Source organism: the organism of the source record quoted next, unplaced genomic scaffold, assembly GCF_019419815.1.
Source record: "Pyrus x bretschneideri cultivar Hongxiangsu unplaced genomic scaffold, Pyrus_bretschneideri_v1 Contig7, whole genome shotgun sequence".
NCBI classification, from domain to species: domain Eukaryota; kingdom Viridiplantae; phylum Streptophyta; class Magnoliopsida; order Rosales; family Rosaceae; genus Pyrus; species Pyrus x bretschneideri.
In genome coordinates this window covers 8439881-8466515 of record NW_025999809.1, presented here as the reverse complement: position 1 = coordinate 8466515, position 26635 = coordinate 8439881, and the positions used below count along the sequence as shown (strand labels likewise).

General features: G+C 37.6%; 4 protein-coding genes and 1 pseudogene across 10 annotated transcripts; all 5 read left to right on the top strand.

Annotated features, from left to right (window-relative positions):
• The first annotated feature begins 2897 nt into the window (after positions 1-2897).
• On the top strand, positions 2898-8056 carry LOC103940960 (2-dehydro-3-deoxyphosphooctonate aldolase). Of its 3 annotated transcripts, none has more exons than XM_009351138.3 (15): positions 2898-3042; positions 3305-3376; positions 3485-3582; positions 3701-3797; positions 4160-4225; positions 4702-4761; positions 4918-4992; positions 5112-5196; positions 5445-5503; positions 5927-5971; positions 6256-6354; positions 6769-6816; positions 6961-7008; positions 7231-7309; positions 7746-8056. In XM_009351138.3, the coding sequence occupies exons 2-14, from the start codon at positions 3341-3343 to the stop codon at positions 7285-7287; spliced, it is 873 nt and encodes a 290-aa protein (XP_009349413.2). In that variant the 5' UTR covers positions 2898-3042; positions 3305-3340; the 3' UTR covers positions 7288-7309; positions 7746-8056. The 3 variants fall into 3 exon arrangements, with proteins under 3 accessions (XP_009349413.2, XP_009349412.2, XP_018501454.2); XM_009351137.3 differs by having other exon boundaries at positions 2913-2996; XM_018645938.2 differs by having other exon boundaries at positions 2928-3017.
• A 526-nt stretch (positions 8057-8582) lies between these two features.
• Positions 8583-11942, top strand: LOC103940959 (annotated as a pseudogene).
• Positions 11943-12989: 1047 nt separating this feature from the next.
• Positions 12990-13327, top strand: LOC125472566 (transcription factor IWS1-like). The gene is made up of 2 exons (XM_048574207.1): positions 12990-13088; positions 13130-13327. The coding sequence occupies exons 1-2, from the start codon at positions 12990-12992 to the stop codon at positions 13325-13327; spliced, it is 297 nt and encodes a 98-aa protein (XP_048430164.1).
• Positions 13328-16998: 3671 nt separating this feature from the next.
• LOC125472565 (putative F-box protein At3g52320) lies at positions 16999-18129 on the top strand. The gene has a single exon (XM_048574206.1). It carries the CDS (start codon positions 16999-17001, stop codon positions 18127-18129), a length of 1131 nt encoding a protein of 376 aa, XP_048430163.1.
• A 1636-nt stretch (positions 18130-19765) lies between these two features.
• LOC103940957 (putative cyclin-B3-1) lies at positions 19766-26462 on the top strand. 5 transcript variants are annotated; one of them, XM_048574042.1, is made up of 24 exons: positions 19766-19886; positions 20135-20197; positions 20324-20381; positions 20474-20540; positions 20695-20749; positions 20887-20938; positions 21025-21118; positions 21212-21247; positions 21413-21470; positions 21825-21882; positions 21969-22053; positions 22216-22248; positions 22343-22394; positions 22492-22540; positions 22617-22713; positions 23435-23483; positions 23948-24220; positions 24296-24418; positions 24744-24833; positions 24975-25136; positions 25212-25271; positions 25366-25464; positions 25630-25808; positions 25902-26462. In XM_048574042.1, exons 1-24 carry the CDS (start codon positions 19872-19874, stop codon positions 26053-26055), a joined length of 2061 nt encoding a protein of 686 aa, XP_048429999.1. In that variant the 5' UTR covers positions 19766-19871; the 3' UTR covers positions 26056-26462. The 5 variants fall into 5 exon arrangements, with proteins under 5 accessions (XP_048429999.1, XP_048430000.1, XP_048430001.1 ...); XM_048574043.1 differs by having other exon boundaries at positions 19767-19886; positions 20477-20540; XM_048574044.1 differs by having other exon boundaries at positions 19767-19886; positions 20689-20749; positions 22492-22528.
• Positions 26463-26635: the final 173 nt, after the last annotated feature.

Sequence of the window (26635 nt, the reverse complement as noted above, 5' to 3'; positions counted from 1 at the left end):
GCGAAAGTTCTTTTGGTTTTTCTTTCCCTTTAGTAGTGGTACTCTAATTTATGGGGGAGAGGAATACGAACTAGAGAGCAAAGGGGCAGACGCTTATTCATTGACCAACTAGCCTAACCGACATCCATTGACTTTTGGGTCGTTGCGATAGGTGGAGTTGTCTGGACTCAGCAGGCAACATCATCCCCAAGGTCCTCTTTGAATGGAGAGTGAATAGTACTTTCATCCTTTTTAGAGAATTTTATTTTACATTTTTGTTGTTTACGCTACAGAAGATACTTTGATCTCTTACATATAAGAAGTCATTTCTCCTAACAAACAAATGTTCTTCTACAAGTGTGCAAGAACTTTGTATGGTGTTTTTAATGAGTTAGTTTGTATATGTATCAGACTGTGATTTGCAGGTAAGGAAGAAGGATTAAAGAGTTAAGAAATTCTTTTGCTACTCGTTTCGAAAAAAATTCATGCAACCTATCAGTCTAAGATGCACAGGTGCATTACACGGCTGAATTTGCGTGATTGGATTGTGACAATCTCAGTTAGCCGTACCAATACCCGCAAGACAAGAAAGATGAATGCAAGCAAAATATTCATCCGTACATCCAACTCTCATATATCAAATTTCTAAAACTTTGATTCGCCCTCATTAATTTTTACTGTTTGATTTCTTTAAGAACTTGAAAATAATGAAAAACATGGTGGACGTTAGGCCCAGTCGAGAATGAGAAATAATTAGGAGCAGTCGCTGGAAGTCGTTCGGCGCCACACACAAGTCACTTTTAATACCTTGTAATTAGATTTTTCTTTCCGAAAGTTGTTGGGGTGATGCTTTCGGTTCTGACTGTAAAATTTCGAATTCAAATTCAAAAATTCCGAATTCAATATTTTTAGAAAAATTGGAACGGTGGAATGCATTTACAAATTTCGAGAATTCTGAATTTTTGATCTGATTTTTTCTGAAATGTTCCCAACACATTCCCGCTGAAAAAAACTTATGAATTATTCCCATTTATTATAGTTGTTTAGTCTAATTATATATTTTGTAATCACTTTTTGTATTTTATTTTTAGTTTGGATACATTTTGTTTATTGTTTTTATATTAAACACACACTAGTATTGTTTGGGTTAATATTTAACTTTGGACTTCAAGAGAAGAAAGCCTAAAAGAATTCAATAAAGGAGATTTTTACCCGAGGCCCAAAGTCAAGCCCAAATACCCATCTCGAGACTATGACGGCTCCCCATTTAATGCAAAGGCTAGGTGTTTACAAGAGAAGTGACAACCGATGGAAATTCACCTACTCCCGGTCCAAAAGCACTTTCTGAATGGCAGAACATGTAAAATGATGATGACTCACTACTCTTTAGTCACTTTCGAGCAAGAGCATAAGTAGTACAGTCAAGTTAATTCGCTTATAAAAGGGGGAAGAGGGCCTAGAGATAAAGACACTTAACCAATCAAATAAACAAACATACAACTTGCCTCTCAGTCAATAAAATACCTAGAAAGCTATGCTTTGTCCAGATTTTGCACCCTTTAGCCTTAGACTTCCCTTAAAAAGACATATTTTGTTTAGTGTAAAAGCTCTGCTGCCGTTTCTAAATGTTGTGGTATCAATTCTTTTGTGTAAACTTGTTCACCACTCATCATGCTTTAATACCCAACCCTTTGTAACCACAAAGAGAAGAAACCGCAAGATGTTTCAGCCTTGCCCGACTCTCTTTGTTTTGTCTTTAAGTTAATAGATCTGGTGTTATGATGTATTCCCTAGTATATATTCAAGTCATTTCCAGTCTTTTGATGAACCAAAGTTCCATCAGTTCTCAGATCTAGTTTATTTAGTGGTTTTACTGTCGAAGAAGACTAAATATGATTTAAACGGATGACTTGATCAGATTTGGACCTCCACCTCTTAATCATACAAGATAACTAATTAAAAGTCCTTGATTTCAAGACATAGAGAAGAATTTAATGTAGACTTAACTCATCTATGACAATCATTTGATAACAAGAAGTCAGAATAACTTGAGGCGCAAGTAATCGGCTTAAACACACTTGTTCTACATCTGCGATACTGAGATAGCAGTGGCACACCTAAGCACTCAATTAGTTTTGATTGCGAGCCTCAAGGCTTATACCTAAGGCCCCACAAATGCACCTTTCAGAACTAACTTTATCCTCTTCTTGCAGCGTCTTAGCAAGTCGAAGCCCGACAATCAACCAAAGTGCCAACTCCTCGGGAAGCTGTGTGCTCGAGTCAGGACCCTTCCCAGCGAGATTTCCTGCCCGAACAAGTATAACACAAAATTAAATGAATTTATACATATACATGTAACAAATATTAAGAAGAACAACAAATTGCATGAACAATAAAGTTAGAGTGTTTAAAAAAAAAAAAAAACTTATAAAATATATGAATTTTCGAATTATGTTCTAAATTTTTTGAAATTACTCCGTTTTTGAAATTTTTGTATTGGCCAAAAATTCCAAATTTAAAAATTGTGATATCATCCAATCCAATTATGAAATTTTGAAACAAAAATTGAAAAGAATATTTCCGACCCGATCCTTGCAAAAAACACGCTTAATTCTTCTTCGTATATTTTTAACTTTTTAAATGAATAAATATAAAATCAAAAAACATAAATAAATAGATGCGGAAATGATTTCCGCATTTACTAAAAAGCATTTTAAGGTAACAATATAATTCACTCTCTAAAAGGAGCTCATCAGATTCGATTAAAAAACAAAAGGAGCTCATCAGATAAGCAGACAATCTCGACTCTTCGTAGACGAAGGAATCTTGGTAAGCCCAAACCTAAAAAAGAAGCCCACTAATTTACAAGCGAAAAAAGAGTCGGTGACATAATTAATTTATTTTTTTTTATTAAAAAAGAAAAAGAAAAAGAAAAAGGATATTTCGCCTCTGCTTCCTCCTACACCCTCACTCACTGAAGCTCCCTTTGTCTCTCTCTGTTTCGCGATTGAAGTGAGGTTGATTTCTTTCCTTTACAGGTCTGTGAAAATCAACTGCAGTTGGGTATGAATTCGCATTCGAATTTCGTTTAAATTTCTGTTTGGTTGCCCAGAAAATTGCGGGAAAAGTAGACTGCCTCCCAATGAACCTCCGACAGTATCGACATTCTGAATTATCAAAATTCTTGCCCCTCCCTCCCCCCAAAAAAAGAATTATGAAAATTTATTAAAATTTTGGTTACTGCTTTTGATTAAATTAACAAATTTTGAGTAATGTGGTCAATGATTTACGTGTTATGATTGAATCCTGATATCTGTAGCTGCAGTTGTTTGTTTGTATTGTTTCAGCTAAGTGGGAAGATATGGATTCATCAGTTCTGCTATATAACCAGCTCAAGGTTTAATTTTGTTGGGATTTTTTGAATTCTTACGTTAAAGGGTATATAAATTCGGATGCTTTATTGCTCCAATGGCACTTTAATTTTATTTTGTTTCAATCCCAACAGGCGGCAGAACCGTTTTTCTTGTTAGCCGGTCCCAATGTGATTGAATCCGAGGAGCACATTTTCCGGATGGCCAAGCACATTAAGAGCGTTGCAACAAAGTATTCTCCTTCTCTTTGGAATTTATGCATTTTGTCGAAATGGGATAAAGATTGGATTTAAATCTGTGTATTTTTTGGGTCTTTGGCAAGATAGCTAATTTATTGTTTAATCTTGTAGAGTTGGATTGCCACTGGTTTTCAAGTCGAGCTTTGACAAGGCCAACCGTACGTCCTCAAAATCATTCCGGGGTCCTGGCTTGGAAGAAGGCTTAAAGGTGGATCACTGTTCGTTATCTTGTTCTCATGCTAAGTTTAGATATGAATTGCTTTGGTTGAAACGGTAATCAATATAGAGAACGTATTAGATATTGTTAAATGTTCAAAGTGATAATTTGTGTCATCAGATTTAGAAGACTTCAATTCAGTGTTATTGATCAGTTTTTCCCGTTGTGGTTAGTCGATAGGTTAGAAGTTCTTCCGTGACATGTGTTCTTACTACGGGCATATAGAAACCGTGGCTTGATTCTTCGAGAGTGGAATTTCTCTTTCTTAACGTTTAACTTGGCAGTAATTTTCAACGTAGACGACATTCAATTTAGAATCACCAATTCCTCTTTATTTCTCCTTTTTCTTTCAGATCCTTGAGAAGGTTAAAACAGCATATGACCTCCCTATAATTACAGATGTACATGAAGCTAGCCAGGTGAGCATTCCGTCTCCTCTCTTCAGACACAAAAGTTCAGATCTTGTTCTTGGTATACTTGTTCGCTTAAGCTTTAAAGTTTGTGGGTCAAAGATAAGGCCGTAAGAGTAAAATGATCGAATTTCATTTGACAAAACACTGTTTGCTTTGCTGAATAAATGTGTACCATTTGGGTAACTCGGATATACTATCCTCATCACTATATGTCTCTGTAACAATGTGTGTGGACTGTGGATAACGAGAAGTTAGACTCTGGCATTGATTATAATCTACTCCATTACTAATTTCTTGATCTTGAACCCGATGAATAGATCTATATGTTCTATCTTGAATACTTGCATGCACATCTGAAAAAGCCATCCATGCTTGTCTACTTCTTTGCCATCCCATGTTAGACAAAGAGAAAAGTTTGAACTGGATTTTGACAGGTCAGGAACTGTTTCTCACGTTTCTTCTTTGTTCTTTGTTTTTTCTAGTGTGAAGCAGTTGGTAAAGTTGCAGATATTATTCAGATTCCTGCATTTTTATGCCGCCAGGTGAAGGAATAACACTGTGCCTCCTACCAGCAGATATTTTCATTAAATGTTTTTACGGATGTGTTGCTAAAAAGAGGAATAAAAAGTTAAAAAGGAAGTTTTGAAAGGATGCAATAGCTGGAATCTTATCTTATTTGTGACTTCTTATGATGACAGACAGATCTTCTAGTTGCAGCAGCCAAGACTGGAAAAATTATCAATATTAAGAAGGGTCAGTTCTGTGCTCCTTCTGTGAGTGATCTTTCTCTCTCTCTGACCTCATTGATTAGACCTCCGCTGACTACTCTCATTTAAAATATTTTTGTATCCTTGTGCTTCAGATATTAAGCTTGAAAGTGTTCGTATTTCAGGTCATGGTAAATTCTGCGGAGAAGGTTAGACTGGCTGGAAATCCAAATGTGATGGTTTGTGAGAGGGGAACTATGTTTGGCTATAGTAAGTCTTACAGCAGCTATGTATTAAGCTATGCTTGCCCTGCTATCTGTATCCATTGCTTTAACACAAGTGAAAGTAAATTCTGCTTGCATCATGTCCCCTTTTTGTTTCTAGACTTTCATGCATTGACTCCCCATTCATATCGTATAAGATGTACAGTTGACCTACATTCTAGGAAATTATTTGTTCATTCTCATAAATTGTTCTTACTCAGTTGATTAATCCTATGTCTCTTCTTTGATTCATAGATGATTTAATTGTTGATCCTCGCAATTTGGAGTGGATCAGAGAAGCTAATTGTCCTGTGGTAAGTTAATGTTAAATTTTGCTCTTTTATGTGCTGTTGTTGTTTTATACTCAATTTCGTGTTGTGAGGAATATTGGAAGTACGTATAGGAAGCTTCTGTAGGAAGTGTTGCCTGTTGAGTATGAAGTCAATTACAAAGAGGTTGGGATATGTGTTTCTTGGTCCAAGACTCCAAGTCATCTGACTGTAATGTGGCAATATAGATATAGAAGCTGGTTAACAACTTGACATGTATCCTGTTCAGTTGGGTGACTATTAACTGCTCCTTGCTAATGCTTTCAGACCTTGGTTCTTGTCAGATGATTCTTTTGTATTTTGCATTCGTTCAGTCCCAGTTTTCAGTTATCGTAACGTGCTGCCTCCATTCTCATTTAACAATCTGAAGACCAGATCATGTGACTCAACTCAAATGTTTCACTACAGGTTGCTGATGTCACACATGCTTTGCAACAGCCTGCTGGGAGAAAGGTGAGAAAATTTGTTGAGCTCTGCAGCTTCCTCTCTTAGAAACGCATGGTTTTTATAGCTGCAAATTATATATTCTGTGGTATTTCACATGAAATCTGTAACCAATATTATTTATTCATCTTCACGTCTCATTGGCATTAGCTATGACCTGTCGGTTTCTAAGGGTGATGTTGCAATATTTCTACCATTTTTTTTAGCATCAACAGCTTTAATATGCTGAATTTAGTTTGATATTATTTTATTGTCGAATTTTGCTTCCCATTTCACCCTACTTTATCCTGTAGTTGGACGATGGAGGTGTTGCCAGTGGTGGTCTTCGCGAATTGATACCATGCATTGCAAGGACAGCAGTCGCTGTTGGGGTTGATGGAATTTTCATGGAGGTAAAGTAATCTTCTGAGTTCTGAATCTGATGCCTGCATTTTTTGTTTCGCCTTCTCTGAGGATTATCATTTTCAATTCTGGGGTTTGCTTTAAAACAAATTGGGTGATGTTAACTAATTCCACTTACCAGTAATGCAAAAAGTAACTTGAATTCATTTTGAGTTCACTTGAAGGAGCTTTATGAATAATTTCTCTTAAGTTATCTGTAACTATAAATGTGCATGCAAATTCGAAAGTGTCCAATACAAATTCATCTTTCTTAGCTTTTCATTGTATGACCATAACATACGAAGGTGCAGTTGCAGATGTTTCTTAGGGTAGTCTTCTTCATTATGAATAGATTCATACACACATACTTATTCACGCTTGCATACAGACTTTTGGGTTGCTAAGATTTTCCTTTGGTTACTTAGGTACATGATGATCCTTCTAACGCTCCAGTTGATGGTCCAACTCAATGGGTGAGTAATGCTTTCTTATTTGCATGCGCATTTTTTCTGGAAGTTCATTCCTGTTTTGGGATGTTTGAATATGTGGGCATTGTTTAACTAAAGAGTACTTTCTTAAGTTAAACTGTTTAAAATACTTCTAATTTATGATTTTAGCCCTTGCGCCACTTGGAGGAACTGCTGGTAGAGCTCATAGCAATTGCTGTAAGTCCCTTCCGTAATACAAGCATTTACATTTATGATCATTTTTGTGTTAATTGTTGAAAAACTACTTGAGAGAATTCATGTAAATGGAAACTATAAGATCTTGGTTACTTGGGAGAGTCAAATACATAGTCGTTACATTAACCATGGAGAGTCAAATATGATTTTTCATTTTATTACTGGATATTGACCTGGATATTCTGTTTTGTTGTTAATTCTTAGAGGGTAAGCAAGGGGAAGCAACCTTTCAACATTGATCTCACACCCTATCGCGATTAGAAGACTTGAAGCTACTCTATTGGTAAGATGGTGGTATAACACATTAAGTATTTGTCTGTTTTTCTTATGTTGCCCATTACTGTGAATCGGTGGTGTGTAAAAGCCCATCCTAGAGTAAAAGGAGAGCACATCCACCCTCAGCCCTGTACCCGTGCAGGTTGGGGCAAAAAGATGCAGAATTAAGCGTTTTGCAGTACTCTCAATCATATACTTTTAACACCTCCAGGCAATATATAGGTCTAGAACTCTCATAAGAAAATCAATGTTAAAGAGTTTAAGGAGTTTCTTACTTGTCACCGCCAACATATATGCTGCCTGGCGATGGATTTTTACAGAGTAATAAACCTACGTTTGACCAAAATGGCTGCTTCCTTTTTGCGCAACTGCTTCCATTTCTTGTTTCTTTGAGTCTGCTCCCGTTGTTACTTACATATGATTTTTATTCCTTTTTATTTCAGGTATTTTGGGGGAAGGGGAGTGACATTGTACCGCAGCCTCCCCCGTTCGATGAGCCGAAATGTTTACACTTCGAAGCATGCAGACCAGGATCAAATGTGAGATAAGATGCTGTCCTCCTTGGATTTGCCAGCATTTGTTTATCACTGTATTCATGAAGTCATTAGTACTGCGCCCTTGGCCCGAAGAAATTGTTTGTCATGATATTCGTGTTTGCGTTCCTCGTTAAATGTCCGTACATTTTATTCAAGATCTTCAAGTTCCGACTATGTACCTTGTCGCTTAAGAAATAAAGAATTATGTTTTTCTTCAACTATTAGTTTTCACTTTTCATTGGATAAGCATCAAGGGTGTTTTCAGTGAAAGTATTAACGTGTTTCTAATAAAAACGTTTGCTAATGGATGTTGGCGGAGAATTTTTAAGGATGTGTTTGCACCAAGTGGTAAACATGATGCTTAAAGTAGTTGTATACAACGACGGTTAGTGGTTAAAGTGGTAGTGTTGCTGCTTAGAGTAGTAATATTGCGTTTGAAATGTAATTTTTCATCATGAAGAAGTAATGTATTATGTAATAATCCGTCGATGTGAAAAAATTCCGTCATTTCTATTTCGTGAGGATCGAACCTCTAAAAGAAAATAGTTGAAAAAAAGGCTGAGTTAAATACGAGATTTACCCTTTAAACGACTGAAAAACCCCCGTATTCAGAACACGTGTTTATCAAAGCCCTAATTGCTACAAACCAGAGAACTTCCTCCGCAGCGCGGCCAAGCCATCGTCGTCGTCTGCTCCAAAAAAGAATCCGAAACCTTCGATTTCCCGGCTCTCATATTTCTTCCAATGGCCGATAACACCCGAAACATCCGAAACATATGCATACTGGCGCACGTGGATCACGGCAAGACCACGCTCGCCGACCACCTAATCGCCGGAACCGGCTCCGGCGTCGTCCACCCGAAACTCGCCGGGCGCCTCCGGTTCATGGACTATCTCGACGAGGAACAGAGGCGGGCCATCACCATGAAAAGCTCCTCGATTGCGCTCCACTACAAAGACCACTCCATCAATCTCATCGACTCCCCGGGCCACATGGACTTCTGCAGCGAGGTCTCCACCGCCGCCCGATTGAGCGACGGCGCTCTGGTCCTGGTCGACGCCGTCGAGGGCGTCCACATCCAGACGCACGCCGTGTTGCGCCAGGCCTGGATTGAGAAGCTGACGCCGTGCTTGGTGCTGAACAAGATCGACCGGCTGATCTCCGAGCTGAAATTGAGCCCCATGGAAGCTTACACGAGGTTAGTGCGTATTGTTCATGAGGTTAATTGGATTGTGAGTGCGTATAAGAGCGAGAAATACTTGTCTGACGTGGATGCTATACTTTCTGGGCCGGCGGGGGATGTGGGTAGTGATGAAAATCTGAGCTTTTTGGATGTGGAGGATGATGAGGAAGATACGTTTCAACCCCAGAAAGGGAATGTGGCGTTTGTGTGTGCTTTGGACGGTTGGGGTTTCTGCATTAGTGAGTTTGCTGAGATTTACGCTTCAAAATTTGGGGTGAGTGCGGCAGCATTGACAAAGGCTTTGTGGGGACCTAGGTACTTTAATCCGAAAACCAAGATGATTGTGGGGAAGAAAGGTGTAGCTGGTATGAAAAATGCTAGGCCAATGTTTGTTCAGTTTGTGCTTGAGCCGCTCTGGCAGGTTTATCAGGCCGCTTTGGACGATGATGGCGGTGGGAAAGTGATGCTTGAGAAAGTTATTAAGTCCTTTAATTTGAATGTGCCGCCTCGTGAGCTTCAGAACAAGGATCAGAAGGTTGTGCTTCAAGCAGTGATGAGTCGTTGGCTTCCGCTTGCAGATGCTGTTTTGTCGATGGTTGTGAGGTGTATGCCTGACCCGGTTGCAGCACAGGCGTTTAGGATAGGGCGGTTGCTTCCAAAGAGACAAGTTTTGAGTGATGGGGTTGATTCGGATGCGCTTGCAGAGGCGGAGCTTGTGAGGAAATCCGTTGAAGCTTGTGATTCAAGCCCTGAAGCTCCCTGTGTTGCTTTTGTATCCAAAATGTTTGCTGTCCCTATGAAAGTACTTCCACATAGGGGATTAGATGGGGAAATTGAAAACAACAGTAAGTGATGAGGGTGAATTGAATGAGTGTTTCCTTGCATTTGCAAGGATCTTTAGTGGGGTTCTTTATTCAGGACAGAAAATTTTTGTCCTTTCGGCTTGTATGATCCATTAAAAGGGGAGTCAGTGAAAAAGCATTTGCAGGTGGCTGAGTTGCAATCTCTGTATCTCATGATGGGCCAAGGCTTAACACATGTGGCCTCTGCCCATGCCGGGAATCTTGTGGCAATTCGAGGCCTTGGCCAGCATATACTGAAAAGTGCAACACTTTCATCGACAAAAAACTGTTGGCCTTTCTCCAGTATGGCATTCCAGATTGCTCCTACTCTAAGAGTCGCAATTGAGCCAACTCATCCTGCAGATATGGGTGCACTGACTAAGGGTTTACGGCTGCTGAACCGGGCTGACCCATTTGTTGGGGTAACAGTTTCTGATAGGGGAGAAAATGTGCTGTCTGCTGCAGGAGAGGTGCATCTTGAAAGATGCATAAAAGATTTGAAGGAGAGATTTGCAAGGGTAAGCCTGGAAGTGTCTCCACCTCTTGTGTCTTATAAAGAGACCATTGAGGGTAATGTAGCCGACAAACTTGAGAATTTGAAATTCTTTCGTACAAGCTCAGATTATGTTGAGAAAAAGACAGCAAACGGTAGGTGTACGATAAAGGTGCAAGTCATAAAGCTCCCACCCTCTTTAACTAAGGTGCTTGAAGATAGTTCTGATTTACTTGGAGATATCCTTGGAGGTAGAGCTTCTCAGACCAGTAAAAGTTTTGACACAGAGATTTCAAGGATTGCAGAAGATGAGAACCCGATTGAAGCACTGAAGAAACGTATCATGGATGCTGTGGAGAGTGATATTCTGTCTAGTGGTGATGACGACAAGCATCGGGTTGAGAAGTGTAAACTAAAGTGGCAAAAATTACTTAAAAGGATATGGGCGCTTGGCCCTTCGCAAGTAGGTCCTAATATCCTCCTTACTCCAGACCTCAAAGGAAAGGGTTCAGATGGCTCTGTCCTCATCTGCGGTTCCTCTCACGTATCTCAAAAATTAGGGTTTGTGGATACTTCTGGCATTGGCAATACACCTGCTGATACATCTTCAGAAGTAGCTCAAGCATTGTTAGTTGAGGCGGAGAGCCTTGAAAGTAGTGTAGTATCTGGGTTTCAAGTGGCGACAGCAGCTGGACCTTTATGCGATGAACCTATGCGGGGTTTAGCATTTATTATCGAGGCTAAAATTGAACCATTGATGGCTCAGTCTGATGAAGGGGAAGCCTCCACCACCAACCTGAGCAATATGGTATCTTCAGAGGACAGGTAATGACAACCATCAAAGATGCTTGTAGAGAAGCTGTACTTCAAAAGAAGCCACGGCTTGTGGAGGCCATGTACTTCTGTGAGTTGAATACGTCAACTGAGCATTTGGGTTCTATGTACGCTGTGCTTGGGCGAAGGCGGGCTAGAGTTTTAAAGGAGGAAATGCAGGAAGGCTCCCCATTGTTCACTGTGCATGCATATGTGCCAGTTTCTGAAAGCTTTGGTTTTGCAGATGAGCTTAGAAGATGGACTGCTGGTGCTGCAAGTGCTCTTCTTGTGCTTAGTCACTGGGAAGCACTTCCAGAAGATCCTTTCTTTGTACCAAAAACAGAAGAAGAAATTGAGGAGTTTGGTGACGGGTCTAGTATGCTTCCCAATACTGCAAGGAAACTAATTAACGCCGTAAGACGGAAGAAGGGCCTTCCTGTAGAGGAAAAAGTAGTACAGCACGCGACCAAGCAGAGGACCCTGGCTCGTAAAGTGTAAGAGGTTGGTGATATACTTTAGCTTTAGGGTTAGGGCCAAGTTAGATGAGCGATTTACTACTCCTGTCGAAACGCAGGAGTTTTTGGTATGGTTGTAATCTACTGACTATAGCTTAATATCTTCTGGCAAATTGGCAGTGCTGCTATAGATTGAGACTAATTTGGTTGCGTAAATGGTTCGTAATCGCAGTTTTTGTATGTTGCTGTGGCTGGATAACAATTTTGATGGCCCTATAGAAATCTGAATTTTGAATGGATATGTTAATTTGATCAATTAAGGCCAAAGCATCAATAACAAAATTCGCTTATGACGGAGAAAATCAAGTTATTGGTTGAACGTTGAAGATGAACCACGAGTCCACGACTTTGGATCAAACATTATGATGTTCTTATTTGTACAACGAGAGAAATTTCGGCTGAAATCTCACAATAGGTCAACTATAGTCATCAAGTTAACTGTTTTTGGGATTCGAACCTGATAATTCCTATACAAGTGGAGAAATATACCATCATAATACTAAATGAATTTACATACCCTAGTCATTTTTGTTTCTTGATTTTTTTTCTCTACATCCTTCCATCCAAAATTCAGGAATAAACAAAAGCCAAATTGCCAAGTAATAGTCGGTCACATAACCCCTTCTTTGTTGGGATAAGTTTTTAGTTGTGACGGGAACACGGGTGGTACACTACGTATTTTTATGTAAGTGGTGAGAAATTTTAGTTTTTAAGTTATTAACTTTTTAACACACATATCCCACCATTTATATAGAGATACGTGGTGTACCACCTCGTGTGACGATCACACTGAAAAATCTCTTCTTTGTCAGGTTGGCTTAAGAGACACTCCAAAATATAGGAAATATGATGTCATACTCCTCCATTATTAGTTACCCTTTCTCGAATAAAAAAAGGGTTCGGTTACCCCTTTTAGTTATTTTTGTACCCAGTAATCCTAGGTAGATCATTTTTTTAGATTAAATTTACAAATTATGTAATGTGTCGTAATAGATGGTCTTCCTAGTATTATCTGTTTGTATTAAATAAGAAGAAAAATGGTAAGCATGATATTATTGTATAAATCAATTTAATAAAAAAAAAAAATGGCAATTCCATATTTTGCTGACTTATGACAATCCAAAGAAAAGGAAACTCTAGTTCTTCATGAATTACAGGCAAGCTGTCGTGTATATATAGAGACCCTAGTTCTTCCTTTGTGGTACTCACAAGTCACAACATTCTTTTGAGCAAATTCTATAGATCAAGAAGAAACGTTTCTTGTATACATCTACAATCCATTCATCGGAAGCAGGAAGATCGACATGGAGAAGATAAACAGCAAGAACTGCCTAAAGTCCACCTTCTCGGAGCGTCACGACGCTTTGTTTCGTGAAGCCGAAGAATTTGCTCCTGGCAGCCTGGTTCCGAGATGGCTGTTGTCGTCTTATCACGGGACAACTAGCCCTACGCCTATGGAATCCCCTCTGTGAACAAGGTCTTGGATCGCTTTCTTGGTGAAGGAACTTCATCTAAACGTCATGATGATGATAATGATGATGGTAATGATGACGATGACGATGATGATGGCGACGAAGACTTGGAACGCAAGAAAGAGAGAGAAAGTGGAAGAGATCAAGCTGTTGTTGCCTGCGCCACATAAAAACTGGGGACTAGAGGAACTACCGAAATATAAGGCTTTCATGCAACGTCTCAAAGCGAAAGTGGATTCTAAGATAGATGATATGAAGAGGAGGAGAAACCAATAACTAATATGGTTGCAGTCTGAATTGTTGGTTTTATTAGGGAAGTTTTGATTCATCAAGTGTTTTTTGATGTTCAAAACTTCAAATAAAGATTCTTTTATTGGATTCCTTTTGGTTTATTCTTCAAGCCTTAAGACAATAATTTGTATTCATCCTTCATCGTTGAATGATAATTTAATCTACATTGTTGCAGCATTCTGTATGTCTCAGTCGATTTGTTCTTGATGCAATTGCAACTATTTCCATAGTTCAATCTATAATAGATCACCATTTAGATCACCACTAACATGTAGTCTTACGAGGATGCGAAGAATTGTCCCACATTAAATTTTATTTAAAAAAAATGTAACAACTTATAAGGAATTGGATCACTCCTATTGATGCCAATATAATGTTTCCTTCTGTATAAAGAAACATTATCGATCTTTATACTTTGACCCATTTTAACTTTTATCTCCATCTAGTCCTTTACTTTTGTTCAATTAATCAATAATAAGATCGTACAAATCTAATAAGCAGAATATATAGACGCTTACAATTTTGGGATGATTGAAACTGTTTTGGAGATACAAAATGTCGGAACCGGATCTCCTTCGGACCCAAAGAAACTGAGCCCAATGATCAAATCATTCGGGTTATTGAAATTTGATCAAATGGTTACAATTATTATAACTTTAGAGGAACCCCTGTTTATAGTCGTTGAGTCAAATTTGAATGGTCCAGATCATTTGATGAGTAGGCTCAGTTCCTTTGAATCATAAGGGGATCAGTTCCCAAAATGTCCTCACATTTGGTGGTTGCATATTGCCATGACGGATTGACCGAAAAATTTTCATAACAAATAACATTGTAAGATCAATTTGCCAAAGGGTCTCGGATGGTTAACTCGGAAAGTATTTAAGGGAAATTGAATGTAGTAGATAGTTCGGAGTTCAACTTTTCGTTATCACTTTCTTTACGTGACTCGACTATATATAGAGGAAGAAGTCCATAAATCATCAGCTTGCAAGGCTAGGTAAGTTGATGTCACTTAGTACAATAGTCTAGTGGTATTCATTTTAACTTATTATTGTAAGTGAGAGGTCTTAGCTAGGTTCGATTCTCACTATTACTGAATTTGAATTATATTACTTTTAGCCTATTATGAGGCTTAGCCTACTCTTCCACCATTTTAAGTGTAGATAACATCGTTTGTGGAAAAAAAAAAAAAAAAAAGGCTAGGCAAGTTGACGGGCAGAGCAGTCTTCCTACCGGGCGGAGGGTGTATCCCTCTGCAGATGACCAGCCTAGGCAGAGTTATCTAGAGGTCATTGACTCGTTCCTGGACTCAGACATGCAAGAGATAATCTTGGCGAACATGGAATCAGGCGGGAGAGTACTTTGACATGGTAGAGACTCAGTAGAGCATTCTCATGCATGCTTAGGTGCCCTACGGACAGAGTTGCGAGGGGTAGACGCATCTCTCTGTTCGAGGGACATGATGTCTGCTTCGTCCATTAGGGTTGAGATAGCAGTCTGCTTACGATGTCAAGGGTAATCTAGACACCTTGAGCTCATATCAACATGACACACTTTGGTTAGACAATAGACATGGTTAGTTTGTCTTCACAAATTCACATTATAATTTAAAAGAATATACGATTTAAACTTGATAACAATTGACCGCTTAATTAGTACTACAGTATAGTGATATATCTCTTTACTTGTAAATGAAAAGTTTGAATTTTGTGAATGATAAGTTTGATACTAATTTATTCTCTTACCTTTTAGTGTATATATAGTATTGCGTGTAAAAAAAATAATAATTCTATAAATTGTAATGACACAAACCAAAGTGGAAAATGAGTCAAACCATATGGACCAAAAATGTAATTTAACCATATGCGCGTGTCGAATGAAATTACTAAATTGCCCTTAAAATCCCTAGAAGTCCTCGTTCCAGCTACTATTTATTCTTTCGTTGGTCTAATCCTTTCTCACTCGTAGACCCTGCCGCTAGTTGGAAGTTTCTCTCTCCTTCTGGGTGCATCTCCTTGTCTCATTTTCAGACAAGTTACTCTCTCACTCTTGAATTTTCTTTTCACCAGATTAAAAGTCTCTCACTCTCAATTTTTCTTTTCACCAGATCAGAATCTCAATCTCAATTTTAACCAAAAGTCAGAGGTACGAAAATCATACATTTTATGTAGTCAAATGAGTTATTCATTTAGATTTGGTTATTGATGATTATTGATGATTGTTAATATGGAAATTTTCTAGTATGAAAACTCAAAAGAATAAAAAAAAATCCTTAATCTAAGCTACATTCTGTTTTGTTTAACTTTCTTTTAGCTACATTGATTTTTTAATGCTTAGATTATTAGATTAGCATGATGATGGCCATATCTGCTTGAAATAAATATTAAAAAACAGGAATATTTTAAATTTCACTTTGTTGACGATTTGATGTGAGAGCGGTGGATTGTTTTTTATTGATTATTTATTTTTCGTATCAAAAGAAAATTTTTATTTAATAACTATAAGATAATTATATGTGTTCCTCTTAGGAAGATAAGCAATGCACTTTCCCGATTACACTGTTGGGTACCAACGGGAAATCTGCTAGAAGATACTGATATTTTATTTAGGTAGTTTAGTTAAAATAATTTTCGAAATTGACATAACTATTCATTTTAGTTTCTGAGATTTAAAATCAATAGAAGTGGTTATTGAATTTGTTCATTATCAATTATTTTGATCATTCCGTGAAAAAACTATGACCAGAATGATAAAAAATACCCTCAATTTAATAAATAACGGGACAAATTATTTGACAAAAAAATGAGAGTATTTTTGTAATTTTGGTCATTATTTAACAGAGATTTTTTTTTGAAATGACGAAAATGATCGACGAGGGAATAACTCAAGGACCAATTGCGAAGTTATACCAATCTCAGAGACTATTTTAACTAAAAAGCCTTTTATATATTAATAGGGATGAAAAAGATTATACATTAATAGGGATAAAGTTGAAGGAAAGAAAGTGGAATATGAAGATATTGTAGGTATAATTGGTCTTTCAACATTAAATGAGGACAATTTTGTCATAATATTTATAATAAATGTTAATTAATGTTGAAAAAAACAAATTAACGTAGAGCCTCAAGAGTTTGCTTTCCCTATATTCTAACATTTATTATATCGTTTGTTCAAAAAAAAATAAAAAACAACATGCGAAAAGAATTTATCTTTCCCAAGCCGTTTTCCTCACCAACCAAACACAGCCTAAGTGTACACCATGCTTAAGACATCATAGAAACAAAAGTAGCAAGCCTAACACCCAAAAACAGTCGAACTAACAACTAAAAATCTCACATTACTAAAAAATGATTGATTGGAAAAGGTAAACTTTAGAGGGAGGATCATAGGAGAAAGATTGGGTTGACAAAGGGATAGAAAGAGAAAAGAGGGAAGATAGATCAATTGAACTTGCATAAATAGTTAAATACTCGGAGTCTATTAGTGCATTTATTTAAGATTTAGCGATTTTAACGATTTACAATGAGCATTGTGGTACACACATATGCAGATGGCGCACGGCTACCACCTGAGAAGTAGGAGGAGGAGGAGGAGATTGGACCCCAAACTAGAAGAAACAAAGCTTCCCTTTGAAATCATTATTGAGATTCTGAGCTGGTTGCCGGTAGAGGCATTACTCCGGTTCAAGTGCGTCAGCAAAACATGGTGCTCTTTGATTGAAGAATACAACTTCATTTTAAAGCACATGAAACGGGTCAGTCCTATCCATCTACAGTTTCGACTTAAAAGCGAAAGGAACCATGTAGCCCCTTACTTTGATTCAAATTACGAGGGCATGGGACGTGTTGCTGGGATGTTTCTGGAGAAGCATATTACTACTCACCTTTGCCGCATCAGAAATCCGGCAACCCGCCGAGTACTCAACTTGCCTGAAGCTCATAAGGGTGCGAGAAGAATGTCATCTGCTTTCAATTTATCGACTGGTGAGATCAAAGTGGTAACTTTATATGTCGAGAACAATGAATTAGGGTTTCAAATTATGACCGTTGGGAAAGATGAGAAGTGGAGACCCTGGAAGCACCCAAATCAGGGTTTGCTTAAGGAACAAGGCAGAAGGATAGTGAGATGTAATTTTTTTGCAGCTGAAAAGATGAATGGTAGGGTTTGTTATTCTGCTGAGTTTATGAAAAGAGATGGCCAAGATCTGTCAATATTAGAAGTCCAACGCCTTGATCTGGTGGATGAGTCTGTCTTAACAGCAACCCTACCTCAGGGAGTTTTTCCCGATTTGAACAAAGTTTGCGTCATCAATTGGAACAAGCATGTGGCTGTGGTTGAGATAGTAAATGCCACCCTTCATGCCTTGGTGTGTGAAGACTCCAAGGAGAACAAATGGAGCCCGAAAAAGATCGTTGTTCCGTTGAAGTTCATGGAGAAAATATTTCCACCTCTTCAGGAAGGTCGAGATGTGATCATTCCGGTGAATGTTGATGGTGATGACTTCAGTTTCTATTGTTTTCAGGGAGAACAGTCTTTTGTGTACAACACGAAGATGCAGAAGGCTAAGTACTTATACTCTGGTGTGGATCGTTGGACTGCTCATAGGCCAAGCTTGATGGGTTTTAAGGGAATGAGGCTGGAAGAGGAAGCAACTACAAGTGCAGCCAAGATTGAGGAGTAATTGGGAGCATTTCAATTACAGTGTTATTTTTCTATGCTCTTCGTTAAGAATGTTGTTATGTTAATTTCTAGAGGATGTTCTTCTTTAAGAATGTTGTTATGTTAATTGAATTTGAACCTTTTAGTTATCCAGTTGCTGCATATAGCATATAATTTTGTCCCGGGGGGCCGCCGCAATGGGTTAAAGATGAATGCTTTAACTAATAGGGAGAGTTTGAACACGGGGATAGTGGGTTAAAGAGGAATGCTTTAACTAATAGAGCAACCCATCATTTTCAACCGATGATTTAAACTTGATTACTACTAGTCACTTAGTATTACAATAGTAAAATATCTGAATTTCGTAAATATCAAGTTTGATACAAATTTATTCTCTTACCCTCTAGTGTAAATATATCGTTTTATAAATTAAAAAAAAAAACATTATTGAAATTGAAACTAGAGTAAATTTACTAAAATTGAAATGACACAAACTGAAGTGGAAAATGAGTCAAACCATATGACCAAAAATGTAATTTGCATGTTGAATGAAATTACAAAATTGCCCTTAGAACTCCTCTTTTCGACTCTTATTTATTCTTTCGTTGTTCTAATCCTCGCTCACTTTTAGACTTGCCGCTCTTTCTTCGTCTGGGTGTATCTCCTTGTCTCATTTTTAAATCAGTTACTCTCTTCCTCTCAAATTTTCTTTATGCCCGATCAAAATCACAGTCTCAATTTTACCAAAATTTAAATGTACGAAACGCATATGATTTTTATAGTACAACACGAAGACAAATTTATGGATAAATTTTTGCCTCTTCCTGAAGGTCAAGGTTTGATCATTCCAGCGAGTGTTGATGGTGATGAGTTCAGTTTCTATTGTTTTAAGGAAAAAAACTCGTATGTGTACAACACGAAGACGCAGAAGCCTAAATCATTTTGGTGTGGATCGTAAGAGTGTTCACAAACCAGTTTGATAGGTTTAAAGGGAATGACTCTGGAAGAGGGAGCAACTACAGGTGCAACCTAGACTAAGGAGTAACTGAAGCAATTATAATTTTGATTACATTGTTATTTTCCATGTTCTTCGTTAAGAATGTTGTGGGTACATCCTGCGTAAGTCTTTTCGGCTCGAGATTGTGGGTATATCCTAACGCTGGTGGTGAGAACAACTAATATTCCTTAAACTTTATGGAACAAATTATAACTTATAATTTGTGGTTTGAGGCTTTGAGCACTTATTTGGTTTGGTTTGTCACATGGGAAGTCCATCACTAATCAAATAATTTTGGATTTTGTCACATGCATTGAACACTACTTATATATTCTTTTAATAAGTGAAGATCTGTAGACATTTTTAACATTGAAAAGAGAAATATCATTAAATTAACAAGTTTAGTTGGTTAACTTAAACATGTTTAATATTAAAACTGCATTACAAATTTAAAATAAGCGTCTACTTCGAAACGACTATGAGATTAGAGAAATGTGTATGAGGTGAGAAAGAATGTTCAAATCTTTTTCTTTTTTGGTTTAGAAAATCTTACAACGAAGAGTTTGTAATAAGGAAAGAAGGGGGTACCTTTGACCAAAAAATTTGAGGACAGGGGTAGTAAAGTAAAATCGCATCCTTATTTCAAAAAACGAAAATAAAGATCGCCGCTTTAAGGAGAAGACTCAGAACTTTGCAACGGTCGACTGATCTCATTCCTCTCCATCTCCGAAGATCAGAATCCGAGAAGAGCAAGATCTATCTCCAAAATGACGTCGTTTAAGGTACGCTTCCTTCTACGAATCTATGCAAGAAATTATCGTTTCCAATTAATTCTTTATAAATCGAATTATTCGAAGGATCGATTCAATTAGGGATGCTTTTTGAAATTTGAATTTTACTGTTCATACAAATTCGAAGTTCTTTTGAAAAAATTAGGGTTAAGCTTTCAGAAATTTGGGGTTTCTTTTCTGGAAGTTGCTTTCTTTTGAATTTTAGCTTGAATTGATTGTAATTCTCTCGGTCTTTCAAGAAACTAGATCATCGACAGAGCGCTGTGACATTTCAAGAGAGAAGCAAAATGTTGGCTGCTAAGGTCAGAAAGAAAGCCTAAGATTTTCGATTCCCGGTTAACTGTCTTTGATTTCTTTCTCTGGTGTTTCTTTTGGGTGAAAGTGATTCTGACATCTGCGAAACCTGCTTGGTTTTTCTCAAATTTCAGCCAAAATTCAGCGTAGGACAAAATCGGGTGGGAAAAGACAACTCGACACGCTCTAGTGGTGCGGAACCGCAATTCTTGGTTCTTCTGCTGGTTTAAAGTTCTTGTGGTGGTGATTTATTGATTTCTGACACTATATTTCGATTTTTTAAGCAGTTGGTGTCGCAAGTTTTAAGGTTTATACAGAAAGTGACACTGCTAAAGCTGATGCCGGGAGCGGGTAATTGTAATTTTAAACATGTGTGATTTCATTTCGATTATCGAATGTTATGGTTTTCATCAATATCTAAGTTGTTTTAGAACATTAAGTTTTAGTTATTGGCAACCATTTAGATTGTAAGAGAATTATATTTGTTTGCCCCTTTTAGTTTCAGGACTTATGCAGCAGTTAACAAAGTATCAACACAGGAGAATACAGCTGCTTTAAAGGTAACCAATGACCTTCTCATTCGTCTGTTTTTTTTTGGCAGTGGATTGGTATGGAGTGTTAGTTCTTGTGTAATAAGGAGTTTTTGTTTTAATTGTATATTTACTGCTCTCTTTCTGTAAATTGTTTTGTTATCAAGGCTGGTTTGAAAAGTATGGAGAAGCGAAAAGGCATACTTGGTAACTCGGCAGGTAAGGTTCAACCAGACTGTACTTGTTAGTTGAGTTACACATCTTGAATCAGTTCGTTCTTAAAATTCGTGTTGTCCTTATCTTAGCAAATGCAAATGTTGGAAGAAGAGCATTGGCTGATGTCAGCAATGTCAAAAGCAATTCTTCTAGGATTGTAGGGGTTGATGCCTCTAAAAAAATGTCGGTACCTTCTCATTTGCTCCAGTAGTTCCTCCATTTTGGATTTTGGGTTTTGAGATAAGAAGTTCTAAGTTTGGGCTATCTTAAATGCAGGACTGGTAAAAGTGAGAGAATTAAATCTTTGCAGCGGTATGCATTTGATATCATGATATTTATTTGCGCTTGTGAGGTCAATATTTTTTGGTATATATGCATACCGATGGATATAACTATAGATGCTAACAAAGATGTGAGCAGGCTCAAGACCCTTTGATTTTGCATTAATCTAGTATTGTATTTTTTGTATCTCTTTAGGGTTTCAGTGGGTACAGGCGTTAGGACTGTGAATTTATCATCAAGAAGATCCTTCCTGGTAAGAATGCTAAATCCTAGCATGCCTTTTCCTTGTAACTCTCTTATGTACATGATTGTGTAGTATGTTGTTCATATGTCAATTATCTCCACTACTTTTAAGATCTCACAGTTATTTTCAACCCTTCAGCAGGGTATACATCTGCGAAACTTAAAACTCCTTTTCCTGTCCATGTTTTGCTTCTTAAGGGTCAACTCACTTTGTTTTTTTTTCCACTGTCCCGTTGTATGTTTGACAGCACAAAGATGGTTTTATTTTTCTCGAAAGGCTTAGCGAGTATCAATGCAATCATTTTCATATATTGCAATATATTCTTCCAATTGTAAGTATTGATTATTTTGTTACTTCTATCAGGGAAAGGGGCGAGAAAGCCCTAGCCAAGCTACTTCTAAGTTACAGACTTCCAAGAGAGGTAACTCTAATACATCCGAAAGGTGGTTATAGTTTCCCAGATTAAACAATACCATTTGAAAATCTTCCATTATGCACAAACTCTAGGTATTAAAGACTTGAAGGCCCTTTCAGAGAATCAAGGGACCAAGGCTACTGGTCTAAACCGTGAGTCTGTTGTTACCGATGGCAGGTCTGAACAACCTTTGTTTTCCACCTCTTTATTAGAAATTAGAATTTGTGCCACAATTTTTTTTGTTGTGCGTTCAAAAAATTCTTCTCAGGCTCCTATGCTTATGAACTAAACATGTATAAAGACCCTTGATCAGATTTCTTTTCTTTCTTTTTTTTTCAGGAGCAGTTCTTATACTTCGCTTAAGGTGATAAGGTATCTGATATGCAAAGCATGTTTGTTTATTTACTATGAATAAGATGTGCATCTGATATTGACGTATTTTCTATTTCCCCTCTCCATTTTAAAGGAAATCTCTGCCAGTGCTAAAGGTCAACCCTGAACAAGCAAGTATTCCAAAGGTTGGTGTGATATATTATATTTATGGTCTTTGGTTTAGTTTAACGGGAGTAGGATTATAAGTTGGACATTTATCTTTTTCTGTTCCCCTGCTTGTAGGACAATGCTGGTACTTCTGAAAATTCTGAAAGGAAAAGTGAGTGTAATGGTAAGATGGCGTGAATTATTTAATTTGACAAGTGCGTGGCACAGGATGTCTGACCAAATGGAATTTTGGAATACAGTTAAGGTTAAAGCTGGCAAGAAAGTAGCATCTAGAGTAAACACTAATGCTAGGAGCCATCCGTTGAGGAATCGAGTGAGTGATGGCTTTGTGATTATGTAAGTGACAGTGATCCATACTACTAGTTTTCTTTCCCGCTTAAATCTAGTTAAAAGATTTTGCTGATGTTGCTCCTTATTCCATTAAATCTCATTTTGTTTCTGAATGAATGGACTGGCAATATCTTTCTTGCATTTTTATGGATAGGATTATTTGCTCTCAAGTACGACTAATATCTCAATTTCAGAGCTCAAAACAAATAACAGCAGATGCATTTAGAAGTAAAACTATAAGGGAGTAAGACAAAGAACATGTATTCTGCAGTTCACTCCCAAATTCTCTGAAACTTGTGGCTCCTCCCAGTTGTTTTAAATATTTCCAGTATTGTTCTAGAAAAGGAAATTTATCATTGTTCTTGTCCCATGGTGTCTAAAAAATTGATTTCATAATGCTACATGTGAAAACAAGTCTTGAAAGTCACAGCGTACATAGATTTAGAATGGCTAGACTGGAGAGTAGATTTAGAATGGCTACACTGGAGAGTTGGTTTTAGGTTGTCAGTTTATTTTAGTCTTGATGGGCTCCTGTAGTCATTTTATTTTTCCTTTATTATTATTGTTTGAATTAGTACATTCATTAACTTTCTATTTCATTGAATATCTGTTTCGTTACATTCATTAACTTGCTATTTCATTGAATGATCATTTAATCTTTCATGTCTTAGTTAAACTAGGGTGAGCCTCGTACCTGTTAATAATTGCATGTGCTTTGAGATTGCAGGGGTCAACGCAATTCAAATGCTCGTGCATTGCCAAGAAATTCTGTCAGGGTAAGTGTAATCAGAGACAAAACTCATATCCCAGCTCCCCCAAAGGGAAAAAAATTAATGTCATTTTGTTGGACCAGTTGTGACATATAGTTGCTTGACCGTTGTCTATTTCAAACAGTAAAACAATTCCAATTGCATTGCCATATTTTCTTTTCAGTACTTGAAACAATCTATCAATGTTTTTACGACATTTGGTCCCTGAAATCTGTTGAATCTGTGTTATTGTTCAACACAGTAACCGTATTGGCATCAACTTGAAGCTTCATGGCAGTGCATTCATTTTATCATTTTACCTGAGTGATTGCTTTACATTATTATATTTTATTTAGTGTTCTGTACATTATCTCAGCTATCTATAAATATGAGAATACTGCATCATCCTGACTTTGTTTCTTGGCATGTTAGATCTATATGAAATCAATGTACGTTCTACTTATATTCCCTTTATTTTTATTGTGATCCAGCCAACTTTGTCCACTCTGAAAGCACATGAGTTGCAAAGGACTTTGAAATCCAAGGGTGCATCAGGTCCAAACAAATTAGTTTCTGCTGCTGCAACTTCATCCAAAACTGAAAAAGTCGTTATGGCTTTCCTTCCTGATAATGTTAAGCATGAAGCCACTCAGGTAGAGCTCCCATCTGAAGAAAACAGCAGACAGAGTGCTTCAACTATCATTTCCAGGAGAAAGTCAAATAGGAGGAGATCTTACACATCTCTACTGATGACCGGATCAAAGGTTGGGGCTTACCGTGTTCTAGTGACGCCTTTATTCTTATTTGTGGACTTTAATCACACTTATACCTAATTGCAGTTACTAGAGGAACGTGTTGAAGCTATGAAGGAGGAAGAACTACCAAGCATTGATGATGATTGCAATCAACTGGAAGTTTCCGATTATGTTGATGAGATCTATCAGTATTACTGGGTTTCTGAGGTAATCATTATGCTCTCTCTCTCTAATACCATTGTTTTCATCTTAGTCTGGTAAGGATAGTAGGCTTCAAAATTTTCTTCATACTTTCAACAATTTACCTCCCCCATGATAAAAGGGACTCAATTCATGCTGGCCTTCAGTATCATTGTCCATAGGTCTTGTCAAGTTTTCGTTACTTTTCTCCATTTTACTTTCATGATTGTCTTATGGGTTGAAAGACTATGTTTCATGTAGTTCTAGTTCTTTCCTGTTTCCACTTTCTTGTTCCTCTCCTGCAGTTTTAGTTCTGACTTCTTGGCTTTTTTACATTGCTTTTCAACTGCAGGCACAGAATCCACCTCCAGAAAATTTGTTGTCGATTCAGGCAGACATTACTCCTCATATGCGAGGCATATTGGTCAACTGGTTAATTGAAGTACTGATTTTACCTTCCGATAAACTGTCATGTTTTTTTCCTTTCCGTCTTGCTTAGTTCAATTTTACATTTCATCATGTCTAATAGCTGGCTATCCCTTTGATTTTTCTGTGCTAACATTTTTGGTTCATCTGGGATCAGGTACACCACAAATTTGAGTTAATGCAAGAAACTCTTTATCTCATGGTGACATTGCTCGACCAATATCTTTCTCAAGTCACAATTAAGAAGGATGACATGCAGTTAGTTGGTCTCACTGCACTCTTGTTGGCATCGAAGTACGAGGACTTTTGGCATCCGAGGGTAAATATCAGTATCTCAACTCGGATGAATTTTTCATGTTTTCTTTCTAATTCTCTACAACATGAAAAATTACAGGTCAAAGATTTAATTAGCATCTCAGCTGAGACATACACAAGAGCGCAGGTGCTTGGAATGGTATGTGTTTTTCTTAGAACCGGGAAATGTCCTGCTGCATTCTATAGTTCCCTTTTCACTTGTCCTAACAGTAAACACTGGATTTGCTCTTCAGGAGAAAGCTTTTCTTAAAAAGTTGAAGTTTCGTCTTAATGCACCTACTCCTTATGTCTTCATGTTAAGATTTCTCAAGGCTGCTCAGTCGGAAACAAAGGTATACCAAACTGATAATTTGATTAGCGATTAACTCTATAAGTATAATTGGTTGAATACGACAGCTTAATGGGAGTATTAGTTATGGATTGGATAACAATAAAGTCATATCTGAGTGAAACTTTAAGTTTGCTAATAGTCTGTTGCTTTGTGGACATTGCTGCAGCTTGAACATCTGGCATTCTACCTAATCGAGTTGTGCTTAGTTGAATATGAAGCTTTAAGGTTCAAGCCCTCGCTGCTGTGTGCAGCAGCGCTATATGTTGCAAGGTGCACCCTGCAGATTACTCCGGCTTGGACTCCGCTGCTCTGCAAACACGCTCGCTATGAAGTATCCCAAATCAGGTACTTCTTTAAAACCTAAGTCAATAACTTTTGTTCCTAACCTAGTAATTGCTTCGGAATGAACATTGACGATCGATATTTTGATTGTTGCAGAGACTGTGCAGAGTTGATCTTAAGATTCCACAAAGCTGCCAGAGTGGGACGTTTGAAGGTCACATACGAGAAGTACTCTAGCCCTGATCTCAGTGGTGTTGCAGCGATAAAACCCTTGGACTCGCTTCCACTGAGATTGAGCTCAGAGGAGTGAAGATAACAATGCTAACAATTCGAGAGATATAGACTTGAGCATCATCTAGTAGACATGTTTTCCCCTACTGTTGTTGAAGCCTGTGTGGTAGGACAAAATTCTGCTTGTATATCGTACTCATCTTACCCGATTTAAGGCATCCATCAAGTTTGTCTTTCTGTAGCGCTCCTACTGATGGCATCTGTCTACTCTACTGGTTTTCTGGACTGTAAAATCTTTGTTCATTTGGTACCGCAGTTCACATCGGTGTGTTGTGTTGCACTGCGTTGACGTTACAAGCTCACAGGAGCGTAACAACATATAGTTGTTGCTAAGAAATTATGATGTGAGAACTGAACATTGTTGTTGTAACAACCATTGTTGTGTGAATCTAGTTTCTTGTTAATGGTACACATTGCATAGATCAATCATTTTCTCCTTCTATCTGTTGATAGATCAAAATTAGCTCTTAATTAACATTACATAATCTGATTTTAATGACTCATGCGTGCTTACGAAAGCAAACAAATTTCCCGATGAGCTTGAACTCAAGTTGCAAGGGTAGGGTGACGGTAGATCCTAGATTCGATTCCCGTTTTAA